This window comes from Puma concolor, chromosome A1 (genome assembly GCF_028749965.1).
Source record: "Puma concolor isolate L17-30 chromosome A1, mPumCon1.1.hap2, whole genome shotgun sequence".
NCBI lineage: Eukaryota > Metazoa > Chordata > Mammalia > Carnivora > Felidae > Puma > Puma concolor.
The window spans coordinates 190,485,595-190,509,200 of record NC_141667.1 but is presented as its reverse complement, the minus strand read 5'-3'; the positions used below and the strand labels follow the sequence as shown (position 1 = coordinate 190,509,200).

The following is a 23,606-nucleotide window of genomic DNA, read 5'->3' as shown; positions in this document are numbered from 1 at the left end:
GACTTGGTGCTCATACTTGATGGAATGTTAATTCATTAAAACCTATGGTACCATGCTGGTACCAAAGCATGGAGGATTTACACTGGCCTTGTGCTGGAGACAGAGGGGTATTACCTACTTGATCCCACTTCAGCATCATTCTAAGGCCAGATGCTTAACAGAATTTTCAGGATCAGTTCCCATCTCCCTCACCTTGTAGCTGGCACAATGTTTGTTTTCCAAACTGCAGCACTGCTTATCAGCAGTTGCCCTCAGCAAAATCCTGTGTTTACAGTGCTGACTGCTTACTTCTCAAGGGTCACCTCATGAGGTATGATTTTTATTTTTATGCTGGTTTTCTTTCTTTGAGGTAGGTAGGGGTGGAAGAGAGGGGCACTATATTAGTGATATCTTAGCTGAGTGCCAAGCAATGTATAAAATTTAAACTTGGGGTGCCTGGGTGGCTCAGTCAGTTGAGCAACTGACTTCAGCTCGGGTCATGATCTCACGGTTTGTGAGTTCGAGCCCCACATCGGGCTCTGTGCTGACAGCTCAGAGCCTGGAGCCTGCTTCTGATTCTGTGTTTCCCTCTCTCTCTGCCCCTCCCCGACCCATGCTCTGTCTCTCTCTGTCTCAGAAATAAATAAACATAAAAAAATTTTTTTTAATTTAAACTCATTTTTTTTTTAGTTCATCAAATTGCCAAAAGTGGAAATCCCCACTCTTCAAACCATACCAATCTAGTTTGCACATCTAACACTTGCATGAAATTACTCTCAAAGTTGTAAATAACTTCTAAGTAGCTAAACCTAATGGAATTTTTTGTCATCTACTTAGTCAAGCACTCAGTATATTCAACATCATTAAATGCTCCTCTTTATGATCCATCCCCTTCTCACTTCCATGTCAGCACACCCTTTTGGATTTTTCTAATAGTTCACTGGCTGCTCTTTCTAGTCTCCTGTCTAGTTCCTCTCTCCCCTAACTTAAAATGTTTTAAGTTTAGGACTCTCCTCAACCTACATTCTCTGTCTGCCTAGGTGCTCTCGTTCAAAAACACCCCTTTAGATATACCTATAAACTAAAAATTCTGGAACTTACATTCCCAGTCCAAACCAGTCCTTTGTGCCTGGCTCACTTCTCTAACTGCCTACTTAACATGTCAAAAACAGAAATCTTGACAAAATCTGTTCCTTTCTCTGCCTCTCCTGGCTCAGTTAATGTCTATTCAAATGCCAAAGTCAGAACTTTGGGAATCATCCTTGAACGCTTTCTTTCCTTAAATGGCCACTGCCCCCACCCCCACCACTCCCCCCCACAACCCCACCCCCAAATCAACCAAGTTCTATTGGCTCTATTCCAAACTATGTGCTACTGCCTTCTCCTCCCATCTTTCCCACCACAACCCTAAGTTTCATGCCATCCTCTCTCCCTTGCACTACTGCAGTAACCTCCTGTATCTGTGCCTGCCTCCTTCCCATCTATTTTCCACACAGTAAGTATAATCTCTTAGTGTCACTTCCCAACTCAACATCCTACAAAAACTTCCTATTGGAAGAAAACTCAAATTTCTTGATCTACCCTACAAAGTCCTGCATGTCCTAGCCCTGCCTACTCCTTTGAATTCATTTTGTGCCACTCACTCACTATGTTTTAACCACACTGGCTTTTTTCAAGTTCCTAAAACACAGCCAAGCTCTTCCTGGTACCAAAGCATTTGGGTCTACTAAGCTCTCCCTGCTCAGAAAACTTTTCCTAACTCTTCAAATGCCTGGTTCTTTTTATATTTTAAGGTCTTAACTTCTACTATCTCCACTGAATGGAATATAGGTCACTGCTGTTAACCTCAATCATAGCACCCTCTTTTTCCTTAATAATGCTGAGCAAGCTCTGTAAAGTATATTACATAATCATTTTGTACAGTCTTTATCTCTGTTAAAAAAAAAAAAGATGACTTCCCTAAGAGCAACGACATTGTCTATCTCATATCATATAGTATGTATTTAAATATTAACAGAATAATATTAAAATAGCAAAAATTGAAAATAGTGCAGTATTAGCATACAGTATTAATATTAGTATTTAATATTATTAAATGATAATAACTGTATAGTGATGCAGATAGTATGGGAAAATACGGACTCTCACATGCGGTTGGTGAAGAGAGTATTAAGGGAGAAAAGGGCAGGTATATATGACAATTCTGACTATCTTCTGACTCAGCAATTCCACTTCTTGAAAGCCACCTCATAGCAATACACTCCCATGAGTATAAAACTCTGTGCTTATATACATGTGTGTGTTTGTGTGTTCACTGGGGCATTATAGATAATACTGAAACATTAAAAAATAATCTAAAAATTTTGTTCATTAATAGGGAAATAGATCAGTATATTTTGGTATATCCAGACTACAGGATTCTATACAGTTTTAATAAAAAACCAGTTCTTAGAGTAGTGACGTGGAAAGACCTAGAAATTGTTGTTTAGCAAAAAACCTAACTTTTAAAATGAATATATTCTTATTTGTATTTAAAAATACATGCATTTAAAAAGGTGTCAAACTGGGGCTCCGGGGTGGCTCAGTGGGTTGAGCTTCCGACTTCGACTCAGTCATGATCTCACCTGTGAGTTCAAGCCCCACATCGGGCTCTGTGCTGACAGCTCAGAGCCTGGAGCCTGCGTCAGAGTCTGTGTCTCCCTCTCTCTCTGCCCCTCCCCTACTCACACTGTGTGTGTGTGTGTGTGTGTGTGTGTCTCTCTCTCTCTCTCTCTCTCTCTCTCTCTCTCTCTCTCTCAACAAATGAATAAAAGCTTGCACCATGCAAATGCCCAATGTTGTGCTTCTGCGGATCCATCCCTCCAAGGGGCCTGCCTCCCTCCTGGTGCTGCAGTGCCCCTCCCGCAGGGGACCACCTACTGCGGAGCAAGCTAAGCCTGCCCCTCCTGCCCCTATGTACCTTGCAGATCCACCCCGTCTAATATGCCCTTGGCCAGATCCCATCTCAGCAGCACTACAAACCTGGCAGTGTGTAAGCAGCCCAGACAGAGGCCACACCACTCCACAGTGAGTCCTGTCCCTGGAAGAGGGGAAGATAAGGTACACACCAGTCCGACTGTGACCCCAGTGGTGGGCTGGGGACAGACATCTAGTCTGACTGCAGCCCCGCCCACCAACACAAGTTACTCCAGACAGCACAGGGGAAGTGCCCTGCAGTTCTGTGCCACTCCAGGGACTATCCAAAATGACGAAACGGAAGAATTCTCCTCAAAAGAGACTCCAGGAAGTAGCGACAGCTAACGAATTGACCAAAACCGATTTAAGCAATATAACGGAACAAGAATTTAGAATAATAGTCATAAAATTAATCACTGGGCTTGAAAAAAGCATACAGGACAGCAGAGAATCTATTGCTACAGAGATCAAGGGACTAAAAATAGTCAGGAGGAACTAAAAAATGCTATAAATGAGGTGCAAAAAAAAAAATGGAGGCGGCCATAGCACGGATTGAAGAGGCAGAGGAGAGAGAGAATAGGTGAATTAGAAGACAAAATTATGGAAAATGAGGAAGCTGACAAAAAGAGAGATAAAAAAAATCCAGGAGTATGAGGGGAGAATTAGAGAACTAAGTGATGCAATCAAATGGAACAATATCTGTATCATAGAAATTCTAGAAGAGGAAGAGAAAGAGAGAGGGGCTGAAGGTGTACTTGAACAAATCATAGCTGAGACTTCCCTAATATGGGGAAGGAAACAGGCATTAAAATCAAAGAGGCACAGAGAACTACCTTCAGCTGTAACTTGAATCAAACTTCTGCATGACATATCATAGTGAAACTGGCAAAATACAAGGATAAAGAGAGAATTCTGAAAGCAGTTAGGGATAAACAGGCCCTAACTTACAAAGCTAGACACATAAGGGTAGTAGCAGACCTATCTACTGAAACTTGGTGGGCCAGAGAGGAATGGCAAGAAATCTTCAATGTGATGAACAGAAAAAATATGCAGCTGAGAATCCTTTATCCAGCAGGTCTGTCATTCAGATTAGAAGGAGAGATAAAGGTTTTCCCAAACACACAAAAACTGAAGGAATTCATCACCACTAAACCAGCCCTACAAGAGATCTTAAGGGGGATTCTGTGAGTGAAATGTTGTAAGGACCACAAAGTACCAGAGATATCACTACAAGCATGAAACCTACGGACATCACAGTGACTCTAAACCCATATCTTTCAATAACAATAATGAATGTAAATGGACTAAATGCTCCAACCAAAAGACAAATGGTATCAGAATGGATAAGAAAACAAGACCCATCTATTTGCTGTCTACAAGAGACTCATTTTACACTTGAGGACAACTTCAGATTGAAAGTGAGGGGATGGAGAACTATCTATCATGCTACTGCAAGTCAGAAGAAAGCTGAGTAGCCATACTTACATCAGACAAACTAGACTTTAAATTAAAGGTGGTAACAAGAGATGAAGACGGGCATTATATAATAATTACAGGGTCTATACATCAGGAAGAGCTAACAATTATAAATGTCTATGCACCAAATACGGGAGCCCCCAAATATATAAAAGAATCACAAACATAAGCAACCATGTTGATAAGAATGTGGTATTGCAGGGGACTTTAATACTCCACTTACAACAATGGATAGATCATCTAGACACAGGATCAATAAAGAAACAAGGGCCCTGAATTATACATTGGATCAGATGGACTTGATGGTTATATTTAGAACTCTGCATCCCAAAGCAACAGAATATGTTTTCTTCTCCAGTGCACATGGAACATTCTCCAAGAGAGATCACATACTGGGCCACAAAACAGCCCTTCATAAGCATAAAAGAACTGAGATCACACCATGCACACTTGCAGACCACAATACTATGAAACTTGAAATCAACCACAGGAAAAAGCCTGGAAAACCTCCAAAAGCATGGAGGTTAAAGAACACCCCACTAAAGAATGAATGGGTCAACCAGGCAATTAGAGAAGAAATTTAAAAATATATGCAAACAAATGAAGATGAAAATACAACAATCCAAACGCTTTGGGATGTAGCAAAGGCAGTCCTGAGAGGAAAATACATTGCAATCCAGGCCTATCTTAAGAAACAAGAAAAATCCCAAATACAAAATCTAACAGCACACCTAAAGGAAATAGAGCAGAACAGCAAAGACATCCCAAACCCAGCAGAAGAAGAGAAATAATAAAGATCAGAGCAGAAATAATATAGAATCTAAAAAAACTGTAGAGCAGATCAATGAAACTAAGATTGGTTTTTTGAAAAAATAAACAAAATTGATAAACCTGTAGCCAAGCTTCTCAAAAAGAAAAGGGAGATGACCCAAATACATAAAATCATGAATGAAAATGCAATGATTACAATCAATCCCTCAGAAATACAAGCAATAATCAGGGAATACTTTGAAAAATCATATGCCAACAAACTGGACAACCTGGAAGAAATGGACAAATACCTAAGCACCCATACGCTTCTGAAACTCAAATGGAAAGAAATAGAAAACTTGAACAGACCCATTACCAGCAAAGAAATTGAATCAGTTATCAAAAATCTCCCAACAAATAAGAGTCCAGGACCAGATGGCTTCCCTGGGGAATTCTACCGGACATTTAAAGCAGAGATAATACCTATCCTTCTCAAGCTGTTCCAAAAAATAGAAAGGGAAGGAAAACTTCCAGACTCATTCTATGAAGCCAGCATTACTTTGATTCCCAAACCAGACAGAGACCCAGCAAAAAAAAGAGAACTACAGGGCAATATCCTTGATGAATACGGACGCAAAAATCCTCAACAAGATACTAGCAAATCGAATTCAACAGCATATAAAAAAAAATTATTCACCATGATCAAGTGGGATTCATTCCTGGGCTGCAGGGCTGGTTCAACATTCGCAAATCAATCAATGTGATACATCACATTAATAAAAGAAAAGAAAAGAACCATACGATCTGTCAATCGAAGCAGAAAAAGCATTTGACAAAATTCAGCATCCTTTCTTAATAAAAACCCTCGAGAAAGTCGGGATAGAAGGAACATACTTAACCATCATAAAAGCCATTTATGAAAAGCCCACAGCTAATATCATCCTCAATGGGGAAAAACTGAGAGCTTTCCTCCTGAGATCAGGAACATGACAGGGATGTCCACTCTCACTGCTGTTTGCTAACATAGTGTTGGAAGTGCTAGCATCAGCAATCAGGCAACAAAAGGAAATCAAAGGCATCAAAATTGGCAAAGATGAATTCAAGCTTTCACTTTTTGCAGATGACATGATATTATATATGGAAAACCAGACAGACTCCACCAAAAGTCTGCTAGAACTGATACATGAATTCAGCAAAGTCGCAGGCTACAGAATTAATTTACAGAAATCAGCTGCATTCTTGTACACTAATAATGAAGGAACAGGAAGACAAAGAAACTGATCCCATTCACAATTGCACCAAGAATCATAAAATACCTAGGAATAAACCTAACCAAAAATGTAAAAGATCCGTATGCTGAAAAGTATAGAAAGCTTATGAAGGAAATTGAAGAAGATATAAAGAAATGGAAAAACATTCCATGCTCATGGGTTGGAAGAATAAATATTGTTAAAATGTCAATTCTACCCAAAGCTATCTACACATTCAATGCAATCCCAATCAAAATTGCACCAGCATTCTTCTTGAAGCTAGAACAAGCAAACCTAAAATTTATATGGAACCACAAAAGACCCCGAATAGCCAAAATAATTTTGAAGAAGAAGACCAAAGCAGGAGGCATCACAATCCCAGACTTTAGCCTCTACTACAAAGCTGTAATCATCAAGACAGCATGGTATTGGCACAAAGACAGACACAAAGACCAGTGGAATAGAATAGAGACTCCAGAATTGGACCCACAAAAGTATGGCCAACTAATCTTTGACAAAGCAGGAAAGAATATCCAATGGAAAACAGACAGTCTCTTTAACAAATGGTGCTGGGAGAACTGGACAGCAACATGCAGAAGAATGAAACTAGACCACTTACTTACACCATTCACAAAAATAAACTCAAAATGGATAAAGGACCTGAATTTGAGACAAGAAACCATCAAAACACTAGAGAAGAAAGCAGGAAAAAATCTCTCTGACCTCAGCCGCAGCAATTTCTTACTTGACACATCCTGAAAGGCAAGGGAATTAAAAGAAAAAATGAAGTATTAGGACCTCATGAAGATAAAAAGCTTCTACACTGCAGAGGAAACAATCAACAAAACTAAAAGGCAACCAACGGAATGGGAAAAGATATCTTAAAATGACATATTGGACAAAGGGCTAGTATCCAAAATCTATAAAGAACTCACCAAACTCCACACCCGAAAAACTAATAATCCAGTGAAGAAATGGGCAGAAAACATGAATAGACACTTGTCTAAAGAAGACATCCGGATGGCCAACAGGCACATGTAAAGATGCTCAACGTCACTCCTCATCAGGGAAATACAAATCAAAACCACACTCAGATAGCACCTCACACAAGTCAGAGTGGCTAAAATTAACAAATCAGGAGACTTTAGATGTTGGCGAGGATGTGGAGAAATGGGAACCCTCTTGCACTGTTGGTGGAAATGCAAACTGGTGCACCCATTCTGGAAAACAGTGTGGAGGTTCCTCAAAAAATTAAAAATAGATCTACCCTATGACCCAGTAATAGCACTGCTGGGAATTTACCCAAGGGATACAGGAGTGCTGATGCATAGGGGCGCTTGTACCCCAATGTTTATAGCAGCAGTTTCAACAATAGCCAAATTATGGAAAGAGCCTAAATGTCCATCAACTGATGAATGGATAAAGAAGGTGTGGTTTTTATATACAATGGAATACTACTTGGCAATGAGAAAGAATGAAATACGGCCTTTTGTAGCAACGTGGATGAACTAGAGAGTGTTATACTAAGTGAAATAAGTCATACAGAGAAAGATAGATACCATATGTTTTCACTCTTACGTAGATCTTGAGAAACTTAACAGAACACCATGGGGGAGGGGAAGGGGAAAAAAATAGAGAGGGAGGGAGGCAAAGCATAAGAGACTCTTAAAAACTGAGAATAAACTGAGGGTTGATGGGGGGGGTGGGAGGGAGGGGAAAGTGGGTGATGGGCATTGAGGGCACCTGTTGGGATGAGCACTGGGTGTTGTATGGAAACCAATTTGACAATACATTTCGTATTAAAAAAATAAATGAACAAACGTTAAAAAATTTTTTTAAAAATGAAAACACATATTCATGTATTAATTGTATATATATTTGAAGTGGGAAATAAAATTGCTATTCTTAACATTCATCTGCTTTTTATAGGTGTTAAGTTTCTAATTATACAGGAGAAATTCTCTGTTAAGACTACAAAAAGAAGCATTCTGGATGGAAGGAAAGTCAAAGTAAGCTAATACTGAATCTGCAGTACCTATGACAGCTGTAAAATGCAAGTACCCTAGTGAAAAACACAAAGGACATAAAATAGCCTGAAGTCAGGATAACAGAATAAAAACTCTAATTCTGATTACAAGAAAACACCCTCCAGCTGTTTTAGTGAAACACTGGAGGAATGACTGCTCTTCATCTCTCAATCTTTGTTCTGGAACAAAGGGGTAAATGGTCAAGGACTGTGGAGACATTTGAGATCATCTCTCCCAATGTTATCACCATATGTGAAAAAGGCAAGGTTCAACTAACTGCCTACCACACTTCTGAGTTCTGTTAAGACTCTAGGAAATGGCTCTAGTTATACTATTAGAATCCAGTTCTGCTATTAACTAATGTAGAGAATGCATTTCTAATTTAGTGAATGTATCCATAAACAAATTCCACCCTGTCAACTTTTATTTTGCTAATGCAAATTTACTTCATTTAAAAATAAAACATATAAAAGTTATACATATTCTATAAAGATTCTAGAAAATAAAACACCCTAGGTCCAAACCAATGCTTGCTCTTTGGTAACTAAGTCTCTTGTGTATGGACTTGTAATCAGTAAATAACTAATGACTAGTCTATCTTTACACCATGTGCCTTTCTATACCCTCCATGCTATCCCACATGACCATTCTAATTTTGATTCCTAGTATTTCATGTCTCCGTAAGATTTACTATAAGACTACTTACCTGCAGTCTTTCATTATCTAATCTATCCTATGTAATGCTGCCAAGGAGAATGAAAAGCACTACTCAATTCTGGCTTCCAGACCTTCTCACAAAGTGTCCGAGTAAGATACTTATGCTGGTCAGCAACCTGGGAAGCAATATAATTACTTCACTCTGAATGCAGCCTTAGGAATGATAGCATGGCCTCTTAAGACGTGGCTGGCTGATAGAAATGAAAGCAGGCACGTGCAGAGGAAGGAAGACAGAAAAAGCCTTTTGCCTTTCCTTACTGGTGCTACTTAAACCTTTCAATTTATCTAATTCCTGTCCACTGATGTTGGCCAAATAAACAATGCAAGGGATTGGGGCGGGGGAGGTAAGTCCTGTGATAAGTCACTCTGGTAATGCAGGGGACACCTCCTACTAGTATTCAAACCTAGAGTTGCTGAAAGGGACAACACTTTTCTTCACTCATTATGTATATAAAGCACCATAATAAATTTTAAACAAATACAATATAATTTGAGTCTCTAGTGTATCTGTATCCATTCTCTACATTTTTACAGTTTCCAGAGTTTGGTAGCCCTATACATTTCGACATTTCTCTACCAATTTGGGGATTCTGTTATGTGCATTCATAAAGGGCGAGTTTATTTACCTTAATTATTCTGTACTATGTTTGGCACAGTTTCTTCTACATAGTCGGTAATAATTCAATATTTATGAAAAAAGAATGAGCTCTACGCAGTTTAGATATGATTGCTGAAAGACCAAAAATAATAACAGAATTCTTAAAAGTAAAAGTGCTTAATATAATGACAGTGGCAAACAATTCTATAGCACCTACCATGTGCCTCAGCTCTAAATTCTTCACTCCTCCTAACAATCTATGAGGTAGGTACTATTATCATTCCAAATTTATTTTTTTAAAAAAAAAAAATTTTTTTTTAACATTTATTTATTTTTGAGACAGAGAGACAGAGCATGAACGGGGGAGGGGCAGAGAGAGAGGGAGACACAGAATCGGAAGCAGGCTCCAGGCTCTGAGCCATCAGCCCAGAGCCCGACGCGGGGCTCGAACTCACGGACCGCGAGATCGTGACCTGAGCTGAAGTCGGATGCTCAACCGACTGAGCCACCCAGGCGCCCCTATCATTCCAAATTTATAAATGACAGAAGTGAAGCACATAGAGCCATGATAACTATTCCAAGTTGCCACAGAAAGCAAATTGTGGATGTGGGATAAACTGAGGCAGCCTGGCTGCCTTAATCACTGCACTACACTGTAAAGGTCCCAGGAAGCACAGTTAAATAGGAAAGTACTCATGTATGTAAAGTCTGCTTATACATGAATTTTACATCACCACAAAAGTATAATTTGATCAAAACTTATTCACCACTCTATTTTATAAACAGAGCTTACCTCCAAATGACATCATACACAGGGTCAAGACACACACCGAATCCTTGCAGATCCTCTTGTTCAGAGTCATTAAAAGTTTTACAACTCCCATCCACTTTATTGATCAGAAGACATTTAAATGGAGGAGGTTCTGACATAGAAGCAGGTACCAAGCCTTAAGGAAAGATATTTATACATCTTAAAAATGCATTACCCTTTTACATACCCTCAGCTTAGAAATTAAGTATTACTTATAAGGTAAGTATTATTATTACGTCCATTTCACAGATGAGACAAAACTGAGATTTAAATAGATTAACTAAACATTTTTAAGTAATAGAATTAGGACTAAAACCTCAGGTGTTCTAAATCCACAACACATGCTCTTAAAATCTATATTCCCCTATTATATAATTATTTATGGTATCACAGACACAAGTATAGATTGATACCTACAGATGGAACTTCAAAGTTTGACTTACATACCTTTCATAAAAATTAATTTCTACCATTTACCTAACCAGAACTAATATACAAAAATTCCTCCTTCCAACACAGGGTTTATCCTACTTCAATTTGGTTCATATTTCCACGACTCCCTAGCTTATAAATACTCATATAAACACAGACACTTAGAAGCTTCTTTAAAATTTCTTCAAACAGAAAGAAAACAAAAAGCTCTAAGACTTATCTAATGATAAGGAAAGATGATGAATCATTTACTATCAATCAAGAAAATGATTTTGGGAAGGACGTTTTTTAGGGATATTACCTATTATGTGTTTACTGGCAAAAATTTCTGATGTAGCAAGTACATGAGAATTAATAAGTGCTTCATCAATTCGTAAGAATGTCTGGTCCCCACTTGCACCTATCCAGGTAGCTTTTCTTCCATATTTTGATCCAATGTTAGGCATGGGAGCTGGTTTTGCATTCCAGTATGGCACATCCAAAATTGGTCTGCCAAGTTGTCCTTTCTAAAAAATTAAATAAACCATAATAACAACATTATTGGATAAAAAAATATCTGATTTTTTATAAAATTAAGAAGACAGTAGACAAAAATAGCTCTATGAAAAATTATTCTTTATTTACTGTTAGTACTTTTACTTATTAATGACATTCATGTGAAATTTGGACCAAAATTTATATAGAAATAAAATAATTTCTATTATTCTTAGAAACTCTGCTCCTAATAAGCCACAAAATGCATTATTAAAAAACAATAATAAAGCTAAATATTTTCCATGCAAGAAATCTCCCTGAAATATTGTCTTTACCTACATTTAAATGGAAAGTACAATATACAACATGTTAAAAAAAATTAGTATTACAAATTGTTCATTTAAAAAATTCACTTTGAAAAAAATCACTGTGATATTGACAGTATACAATGAAAGTCACTATTAAAATCACAGTCTGAAAATATTTGAGTAAAGGCCAAAATAATGAATACTACAACTTGTGAATACAATTTGAAAATTAAGTATGTTCACATGATCATGTGTTAGTAAGTTATTTCATTTATGTTTCAAGATAAACAGCAGAAACAATGTTAAGGAATGGTATCTTAAGTAAATAATTGTTAACTTATTTAAAACTATGGCTGTCCACAGGTACTAGGTTAGGTAAGAGTTTAATTTAAAAAATAAGAGGAAGCCTTTCTCCACTAAGCTAGTAGCTATAAAAGAATGCTGATGGTGGATAGGTAAACATTCATCCACCCCAGGCTCAGGAGCTCGCCCTCCCCCCACAAAAACTTCCCTTCCAAAAACCCTCTGGAGGGTGGAAAATGCTGGATCTTGACTTCCAGCGCATCATTGTCTGTAAGTAATGGGAATGAGAAACCATTAGCAAAAAAGCTGAAGAACAAGGGAGTCTGGAGCACTATAAACAGCCTGGTTAATTCTCACCCCAACTATTAGGTTTCTAGTGAGTTCTATCACTCCAACATCATAGCAAGAAACCACAGCCACAAAGTGACTGCAAAAGCAACAGAACTTCAATCCCTGGGCTGAGCCAGGGGAGGGAAAAGTGGCAAGCACAGGAACAGAGAAGCCAAAAAACCCCTGATGTTTATTCTCAGCTTCTTTCAATGTCTGTTCTTATTTTTTGACAAAAAAACAAAAAAAACCAGAACAAACAAGAAAAACCCCGTAAGAATGTGAACAGTGAGCAAAATATATCATATTCAAGGACATTATGCTTTCAGAAGAAAAATAATTCTATTTGTCATTAACTACCGAAATAAGTATCTACTCCCTTACTATCAACCAACTAATGTAAAGAAAAGCAGTGTAAAAATACAACAGATGCCTGGACAACCCCAGGCATTCAGAATATGGCTACACATAAACCATATTTAAATTCATGAAAGTTCACAACTAGAACTTCTAGGGGTAGAGGACAATAATGGTTGTCTGATTTCAAATATTAACATTCACAATCCCCCCTCCCCCGCAAAACTATATAAAAACCAATACACAGGGCAAAGAAAACCACACATCACTCAAGCCTTCAGCAGTATTAGGAATTAGCAGATCTGCTGACCTTTAAGTCACCTGTAACCAGAGGAATAAAACAAATTCCAACCATTTTCTCCACCCACCTGCCACTGCAAGTTGGAGGGGGTGAAGCCTGCAAAAGGGGTGGCTTGAGAAGAAGAGAGGAGTACAGAGGACTAGGAAAAAGCACTGGTAAAATCATCTACCCAAAGAGAAAACCTAACCCTTAATGTCAAAACACTAAATGTAGGTTAAGGGCTTGAAGGTTCACAGCACCAGCTACAGGAAAAAGGCTTCAAAGTGTGCAGGGCCACTTCTCACCCATCAGACTGTCACGAATTAAAAGGCATGACAGTGCATTGTGTTGGCAAAGCTGTGGAGAAACAGGTATTCTCATCCATTGCTGGCAAGAATACAAAACAGAAGGGAGTTGTTAATATCTCACAAAACTACACAGGCACTAACCTTCAACCCAGCAACCTTACTTCTAGAAATTTACCTCAAAGATACACCTCTAACAGTATTTATTGTTTTGTTGCAAAATATTGGAAAGCACTTAAATGTCCAAGCATAAGAAACTGACTGAATAAAATATAGTATATATGTACAATGTACTATGCAGAAATAAAAAAAAAGAATAAGGAAGATCTCTACGAACATGGAGTGATTTCCAGGAAATACAGTACAATAAAAAGGGCAAAGTGCAGAAGAGCATACATAAAATGCTACCTTTTGAAAAATAAAGAAGGGGAAATAATTATAGATACATGTGTTACATACATATGCATACATATATGCACACAAACCTGTATCTATACAATGCAGATGTAGACAGTATATGTGTGTACTTATTTATTTATTAATCCTACAAGAAACTCAGGAAGGATAAACTGGAAAACAATGAAGTTTATTACTTACAAGCATGGAGTAAAACGGATAGGGGGGAAATGACATTTGACAGAGTATATACTATTTTTGCATAACTTAACTTTTAGAAACATGTCAATGTTCTACATATTCAAAAAATAAAATTACACCTAAGGATATGAGAAGAGGGATCCTAAAACTAAAACAAATTGAAACAGTGCATTGGGCCACAAGCCTCTCTCCTTGGAAGTCTGAGAGCTCAAAGGGGGCATGACATGTCAGGCGTCAGCATTTTAACCTGTGTGTTCCCAGGAAGGGCTAGGGGGCCTGTTACCACAGGGAGAAGAAGGAGGCCACTGTGTAACAGTCTTCTGCATCTGCCCCTTTTCTACTACTGCTGACACCCCTCGGGAGCCTCATTCATTGTTTGAGGACGAAGTGATCTCCTCCATGCTGAAAGGTCATCTCTCTTTGTCCCTTAGCCCCTGACATCAGATCTTACTCACTTTACAGAGATGAACCCCTGCCCCAGGACAGGGTGAGACAAATGGATCTGAAAAAGGGCTTGTTTTCAGAAACAAGGGGAAGAAGGGTAATCCTTGGCTGTTGCTGCTCTTCACAAAGAATCTGTTATTTGTACCTATTCTTATTAATATTAACTATTTTTTAAAATGAAACAAAAAGCAAACTGAAGCAAATGAATCCAATTCTATTCCAAAGGAATAACATAATTCCACTGAACTGGGGTAAGAAGAAAAACCCACGTGACTTATAAACACAATACTTGACTTTATACCTTTAGCTTTGGGGAGGGACACAGGTAAAAGGGGGCAGGAGCGAGAGGGACAGAAAATCCTGAACTCCTTTCAGTGAGTTTGTGTTTATAGTGGTGAGGGGAAAATCAAATATAAAACTATTTTACCCATATTTTAGGACTGACTGAATGAGAAATAAATGTATTGATATTGTTAGAAGCCAAAATTCTTACTGTGGAAAAAGGAAACAAAACAAACATGGAATGGGTCAAGGTAAGAAAGACCCCTATAGGGATGAAATGGAATTAGAGGTACTGACTGGTATGGGCTTATGATTTCTAAAATACTTACATGTATAGATATATGTACATATATGTGTACTGGGGATATAAAGACACCCCATAGCAATAAATATACCTAGTGCTCAACTGGGTGTCTAATCCTATTCCCCACTAAAACAAACCTGCATTCTCAGAGAAATGGCTGATTCTAGGCTTACAGGTAAGCCTGAAACATCTTGTTATGCCAGGAAATAAGGAAATGCTCCCAAAAATGAAGGGGCATGTCACAAGAACACAGGAGCCAGCTTGAAGGGACTTGAATCGATGAAATACGAGACAATCGAAGCAACCAAATAATTAAGGACAGTAATGAAAAAAATACAAATACATGCATCTGTATGAAACAAATAAGATGGGCTCTTGCTTACACTAAAATGCAAAGGGCCAATTGGTAAATGTGATGGCGTGCTGGAATTAGAAAATCATCTTTTTGTAACCGTTATAGTAAAGAATGGTCTAGGCAAGAATGGGATGCTAAATCTAGGGGGAAACTGCATGAAAAGCAGGTACCCTACAACTGTCTTTTTAATAGGACTCACTTAATTGAATCAACCCATAAATTCCTTATTAATTTCAAGGGAAAAAATACTAATTATGCAGTAGAGAAATTAAACATTTTCCAGGTAATCAAAAATTGCATCACCAATGAAGGGCAGGTGGGTATTTTGTGCCTCCAGACGTGATACCTGAGAAGAACACAACATCACTTACATAGTATTTTGGCTTGGAATGCACAACCTGAAATCTAAACATGAGAAAATAGCAGAGAAACAAAAATGAGGCTCATTTTATTACGAAAAAAAAAAAAAGTACTATACTCTTCAAAAACATCAATGTCATCATAATAGACAAAGAAAAGGTGTGGGTGTGGTACAGATTAAAGGAGACTAATGAGACATGATAATCAGATGCAATGACTGATCACAGATTAGAGGAGACAAAAAGAAAGTCAAAAAGTAATTACTGGATCAATCAAAAAAATATAAACTGAAGTATTCAAGAGTAAAGGGTCACAATATATGTAAAGTTATTCTTAAAGGATTCAGGAAAAAAAACTTTTACACACACACCCACAGAGTGTGTAAGGGACAATAAGAGCATGTATGTAAAAGTTATAAAGCAAATCAAAATGTTACCAATAGATGAATCTGGCTCAAGGGTATATGGGTGTTCTATGTACTACTCTTACTTTTTGCAACCTTTCTGAAGTTTAAAATTATTTCCAAATAAAAGATTCTTTTTTTTTTTTTCAAGTTTATTTGAGAGAAAGAGCAAGTGAGAGAGCATGGCAGGGGCAGAGAGAGGGAGAGAAAGAATCCCAAGCAGGCTCCATGCTGACAGCAGAGAGTCCAATGAGGGGCTCAAATTCATGAACCGTGAGATCATGACCTAAGTCAGATACTTAACCGACTGAGCCACCCAGGTGCCCGAAAAGATTTTTTCTTAAAGTTCACATTCACATTTTTGAAAAATCAATAGCTGCAAATTCCAACCCAGAAATTTAGGTTGTAGAGTTGTAAACAGTTACCCATGACAGAGATGGTATAGGTTTTATGAGGCTTAAAGTCTTATGAGGTTTTTCCTTGATCTCTATTATGACCAAACTATACAAAACTCTCAGAGCATTTTTTACTCTTTTGAAGTTTTGGCAAAAAGAGAGAAACAAACAGGCAAACAGAGGGAAACAGAGAGATAGAGAGAGAGAAGGAGAGGAAAAAGGAAACTATAATTTTAAATAAATCTATTAAGAAAACTAGGCCTTTAAGAAGTGCTAAGTTAGAAACAGTTCTATAGGTTAAGAAAAATCAGTCTGTGCAAGCTAGTTGGGAAATACGCTTCCAAATGATAGAATTAGCTCTACTGAATGTTTAAAGAATTTTGACCTGGAATAAGCATGTCCAACTCTAATACATTGTTAAATTTAATAAATTCTAATGCTATCCTGGAGAAGAAAGTTATTTCAAAGTAATGTCATTCAGGTCTTGTGTGTGCTAGATGTAGAGACAGGAAATATGCATATGCAATAATTATAACACAAGAATTTCACTGAAACCAGAAAAAACAGCTAACACAGACAAATTGTAAGGCAATGGTACAATGCGATACTATTAATGCTTAAAAAATTCCTTACAGAAAAACTTCCAAATGTGAAGACCTGTCCATCCATTAAAAGTACTGCCGTGTGGTTGCTGCCTGCAGTAACTTGTGTGCTAGGGCCTGGCAGTGCTTGAACAAGGGTGGGACATCCCCTAGGTTAAAAAAAAAAAAAAATTAAGTCAATTTCTTACAGGCCTCAACTGAAATAAAAAGCAATAAATAAACATTGCAATAAGGAATCGAAGACATAAAAGGCACTAATAGTATATTTACTAAATACTTATTGAGGTACTATATGCCTGTTTCCACCTAGATCCACAAAGATGTAAAAGAGGTTATCACTGACTTCATAGAGATTATTAAAAAGATTTCCTAAATTTATTACTCTAATTATGGACACACAATCTCTGTCTTTTTTCAAAGACTGGTGCTACTTTTGCTTTTATAGCAAAAGTCATGTTATAAATATTTGTTGGATGAAATAAAAATCATACACAGCTTTAACAGGAACTATACAAAACAATCAATTTTATACTCTTTTTCCTACCTTTTTTTTACTGAGCTATAATTTTAGATTTTAATACAGTAGTTAATGAAATCAGAGTGGGATACGATGAGAGGCACTACAACAGTGGCTAGAAGCTTAAACTCTAGAGCTAGATGAGATGGCCAGGGTATGAACCCTGGCTCCAACAGCATTGTGACCATGACTTTAAGCAAGTTACTCATCTTTTTTGTGTTTCAGTTTTCTCTTCTATAACATGGAGGATAGTACTAACTAGTACCTACCCCATAGGCTTCCTACGAACAATAAAGAAGTTTATATACATCAAGTGCTTGGCTCAGTGTCCAGCACACAGTTAACACTGAATAAATGACAACCCTCATATCCACTGTATCCATCCTTGTCCCCATCCTTGTATCACTTTACTAACCATTTATTCACCATTTTTAGTAATCATTATCTGTAATTAGAATAATCACTGTAGAAACAGTTGACACATAATAGGAACTTTGTTTCAGACAATTATGATACTTCAAATTTTTTAAAAATTACATAAAGTATATTTTTTAATGGTTACTCAGGCTCCAATGAAAACGGAGTTGGAAAGGGCGAGACTAGCACCTGGAAACCTAGTTATGAAAATTTCACAATAATCTGGATGAGTTATGATAAAGGCCTGAACTAAAAACAGTGTGGATTCAAAGAAATAAATGAGTATGATAGCTGTGTAAGGAACGGAACTGACTAGACTTGGCAGGAAGGTTTTTGCTTAAGCAGCAAGGTAGATGGTGGTAACATTCACTCAAGCTATGAAAATGAATGAGAGATCTAGGAAGACAATTAGAGCAAAGAAGAGATCCTAATTTTCATCATGAGTTTTTTCCAACACTTCAGGTATGGACGGACAGAGGAAGAAGAGCTCACAGCAATCTAGGACATAACAAAGAGGAAGCATGAACTCTGGGAAAATGTGGCACGAAGACCGTCACTGGAGGAGAAAGTTTCAAGAAGGGGGATATAATGTACATGCTAAACACTCCAGAGACACATACAAGTGACCATGGGATTTAGCAAGGAAAAAGTCTCTGGTGGAAATAGGCACAACACTACAGCAGATGAGGCATTAACAGTGGGGCCAGAGACTATGCAAAGCGTCTTCAAGAATCTCTGCCCCAAAACAGAAAAAAGAAAGGAGAACCAACAGCTAAAGAGGAAATGAAGCTCAATGAGGCTTTGTTCCTTTTAAGAAGACAGAAATTCGTTTAAGTTTACAAGAGTGAGTAAAGATAAAAAGGCTAAAGATACAGTTTAGACAGGAGAAATGAAACAGAACTAGATCCCTAGGGTAAAGGCTTCATAGCATGGACAAGAACAGGTCCTTCTTTCAAAGTAACATGAAAAGGAGCAAAGAAATAGTATGGATGCAGGTAGGTGTGTAGAGTTGGTGGGCTAAAGAATTTTCCACCTAATGGTTTTTATTTTTGTAGTGATGTGAACAGAAGTCACATGCTGAGAGAAGACGGAAATGGGTAAGCAGAGAATATGAAGATTACAAAAAAGGGATGGTAAAGGGAACAAATAAATATCTAGACCAGGAGTTTTAACTCAGATCCAAAGGATTTCTAGAAAGCCTATGAGTGAACTTCAGGACATCCGTGAACCTCCTAAATTTATAAGCCAACTTTTTTTTTTTTTTCCTTAACGTTTTTTTTTTTTTGAGAGACATAGAAACAGAATGCGAGCAGAGGAGGAGGAGGAGAGACAGTGAGGGAGACACAGAATCCAAAGCAGACTCCAGGCTCTGAGCTGTCAGCACAGAGCCTGGTGCGGGGCTTGAACTCACAAACCATGAGATCATGACCTGAGCCGAAGTCGGGCACTTAACTGACTGAGCCACTCAGGTGCCCCATAAGCCAACTTTTATGTATATGTTCTTATACCTACTGTTCTGAAGAGAGATCCCATATCTTTCATCAAATTCAAGAGATGTGAAACCAAATAGTCCCAAACCACAAAACAGAACAATTACTGCCCATTGTAGAAGACCTGGTTGAATCTGGAAATCATTTAACAATCTGCACATATATGGTGATTTACTTTTTTCCAGAAGTCTAAGTTAGATATGGAAAATATGGATAGATTGATTCATGCAGGAAGTGTTGCCATGCCCTATTATCAAGACCAAGAGGGCAAAAAAACTGAGGTTGCTGGTAAGAGTATAGGTGAAAAGAATCCATAACAATCTCTAAGTTGGGTAGAAAATAAAGTAAAAAAGGTCAGAGAGAGTAAAAATGTAGAGTGTAGTGGGGAATGAAGTACTGATAAAGTCAAAGGCCAAGTAAAGTAAAGCTATCATCAGACTATGAGCTTTTTATAAACTTAGGAATTTAGAGTTGGAGCTATGCTTGATCCAAGATGGGTCTTGGAAATAACCACCATGAATGTGGAAGTAAAGTTTACTAGATACAAGGTGCCAAGATAGGTATAGTGTATGGGACCATTCTCACGGATACTGAAGTCACTCATGAATGGGACAAGACTCAGAGACAGAAAACACTGTGAACCAGATACTAAATTTTCAGTGAATGAAAGGCAATGACTGAACGGTAGGTAATAAAAGGGAGTACAACAGAATGATCTTGCCTCAAAAGAGCGGTAGTTTTTTGACTTGAGGATGGAGTAACATGGCCAAGAATAGTAGTGAAAGGTAAATCGTTTTCAACTCTGAGCTATAGAGACTTTTGCCAAAAAGACAACTAACTGTCCATTCAAAGGGTTATACGGTGAACTAATGCTCTCTAACAGAAATGTCCACTAACAAAGAATGAAGGGGACGTTCTTATATCTGTTAACTTATCTGCAATTTTGCAAAGCACTTTCACATAAACTGTATAACTGATTATCAAAATAACTCTACAGGTAGATCTGAAGAGCTCAAAGCATCTTCCCAAGAGCTGGTAGCAGACCTTCTAATACATAGTCTTTGAACTCTTTCCATAATATTAGTGAGCCCATTTATTGTTTTGAAAACACAAGAACAGAAAAGAAAAATCACATGTGTATGTTTACATCCATGTGTGCACACTAGGCATTTCACATACACTGAATTGATTCTTCCACAATCCTATGGGATATTTAAACTAAGGTCTAGTAAACTGCAGTCAGTCACATAGTTGGTAGGAGATGAAGATTTCAACCTTGTCTAAATGGTTCCAGATACTATGATTGGGTAATAAATATACTAATGCAGAATGCAGTCAGGATAGCAAGAAAAAGATGAAACTCAAAAATACTGTAAGAATGATCAAAATTCTACTGGAAAACAGAGAATTAAAGTATCTAAACTATATAATCTCTTTGCAAATATCCAGGTTTAAGTTTACTGTAAATGGTTTAAAAAGAATACAGAATTCAGACATTTAGAAGCATACTGAACAAAATAAACTAAAAAGAGGGTTAGTAGACTCATGGCAGGGGTGAATATAGAAAAGCTCTCACAAACTTTCTGACATTCACTTTAAAAAGCAGCAGCTAACAGCACTGAGCACCTACTATGGACTAGGCCCTATACTAAGTGACAGGCATTATCCTCCTGAATTCTCACAACAACCTTCTGAAGGAAATGTACTTACTCCAATTAAACAGAGAAGAAATTGAGACAAAGGAAGTTAAGAAACGTGGCCACAGTCATATAGGCACCAAGTGATAGAATCAGGACCCAAACTGGAGAATGAACTCAGTCATTCTGCCAAGACAACACATTAAATAAAGAGACTATCAATAACATTTTTATTAATCTTTACCACAATGCACACTACAATATTTACTTTGCTTTAACCACACATAATCAATGTGTGCTATACAATAAATTCCAGTTAAAAGAACTTGATTACTATAAACTTTAAAAAATAACCCCCAACTATGTACTTTATTTCAACTAAATACCTATAAATGTTTTCTTTGTGGTAGTTAACATGTATGCTACAGGGGCTCTGTTCCTCCTGGGACTGTTCCTCCATAGAAGTGGCTAATTCATCTCTGAATCAATACCACAGGTATTGTGTCCTGTCTTCCAAGTCCCACATGGGCCCAGACAAACAGGGTAACTAGAGTGGTTACAATAGAAAGTTTTGACTAATTTCTGTTTAACACACCAGGCACAGTGTGTAGGCATTGTTTCACTGGGTTACCCAGTTTAGCTCTTCCCACACCACATGTTACAACCTTCCAGTTACAACTCAATCAATGGAGCCAGGAATGAAAATGTACCTGTGGGGAAAGAACCATTTTGAGCAGTGAAAGCAAACTCCATCAGTCTTAAGAAACTCTGATATTTTGTCAACACTTAAACCTATCATATTTTTGTGAAGATGATAAATTCAAGCTATTCAAAAATACTCAGCAAACTGCTATAATATTATCACCTGAGCAAGTCACTGAAAATCAAGGGATGGTGCTCACTGATAAAATCAGGTCTACAAGACAATGTTTTTAGGTAACCTCTCATTTTAAAAGCTGACAAGAACACCTTCTCTTTCAACAACCATTACACCTCAATGTAGTGTAGCAGAATCTTGTGCTTATGCGGTTCCTTCTACATATTTCACAGTTACTTGAGGGCTGTGACTTGATTATAATCATGATTTTCACTGTTTCCCTCCCACTCAGTCAAGACCATGAAATACAGCTATTTGCCAATTATTTGCTGTGGAATGGCATCCAAGTATAAAGTATGACTTGTGAAGAAATGCCATCCTGCTGCACATGATTGATGGTCCATCATGTCTAACTATAATGCACCCTTCTCAGCTTATATCATGACTACAAAATAAACACCAGTTCAATAACAGCGATGATGATGATGATGATGATGACGACAAACCGTCTTCTTCTGTGTCATGAGACCCAATAAAGAACAGAAAAGTTGCCGAGTTCTTCCCCAGTCAAGTTACAACCCTGACTCAGTCTCTGCATATCAGTGATGTCATCCAACTATAAAGCAAAACATCTGTTGCCTTCTAACACCTGTGATAGTAACTGTTCAACCCTGCAAGGCACTGATATTTTATCATGTCCAATGTCCAATATCCAAATGCTATATCCAGTGACACTTGATGAACTGATTCTGCCAAAGACCTTTTGCTGTCTTTCCAAGCACAATATTTGTCATTAAGACTGTGATAGTTTTTATGCTGACTACACTAGAATTAAATAAAAGAAAAAAAGTTGTGATAGTTTTACAGATCTTTTGACAAGAGTATCAAATATATGTTACACTTGTGTTTTTAGTGAGAAATTAAACTCAATGATACCTTAATCATCTCTTCTCATTAGCAACAACATTCATCAAAGTAACTAAGGACACTACATTTCATATCCATTTTGTGTGCACTGCAAATGGATCTGACCTTGCTCTCTAAGGATAGACAGTGGTTCTTAATCCTGATACATATTAGAATCTGGAGAGCTCTTAAGAAAAAACTCTTGATCCTATCCAGCACTGCCCTTGCCACCTCCATCCACCTCCCACCCTACCCCCACCTCCCAACACACACTTCCTGAGTATAGAATACAGAGGCAGGATACAAGCATGGGATTTTTAAAGTTCCCTAGGTAATTCCAATGTGCAGCCAGGATTAAGAACCACTGGGCTTTACCATATAAACAGCAAGAATCACATCTTTGCCACAGTAATGGAGTAATTTCAGAAATAAAATGAAAATCCTGGATTTTATTTAGTGACTAGCATAATTCACTAATTGTGAATGAGAAACCATATAGGTCCCGTTGATTCTGGCAGATACCTTATAACCACAAGGGAGAATGAGGCAGAGTAAAGATTCAAAAAAGAAAGAAGGTTCTTTTGGCAAAATAAATTGGTAAGTCAAGTCTGGCCTGAAAGTACCATATATCTATCTCCAGACTTGATCAATAAGCCTCGTTTCAATGGTGGGGCAGCCATGTACGTGAATCACTCAGATCTCTGACAACCTGCTCCAGGGAGCACAGCTGA

At 37.7% G+C, this 23,606-nt stretch overlaps 1 protein-coding gene across 16 annotated transcripts in view; it reads right to left on the bottom strand.

The window, feature by feature from the left end:
• MYCBP2 (MYC binding protein 2) overlaps positions 1 to 23,606 on the bottom strand; it is a 293,673-nt gene that overhangs the window by 167,548 nt on the left and 102,519 nt on the right. For all 16 annotated transcript variants that reach the window (XM_086709934.1, XM_086709939.1, XM_086709855.1 and 13 more), the window contains 3 exons: positions 17,123 to 17,240; positions 11,297 to 11,501; positions 10,546 to 10,699 (listed from right to left, as the gene is read on the bottom strand). In XM_086709934.1, coding sequence (XP_086566060.1) covers positions 10,546 to 10,699; positions 11,297 to 11,501; positions 17,123 to 17,240 — 477 coding nt within the window. The remainder of the gene's footprint in view (positions 1 to 10,545; positions 10,700 to 11,296; positions 11,502 to 17,122; positions 17,241 to 23,606) is intronic.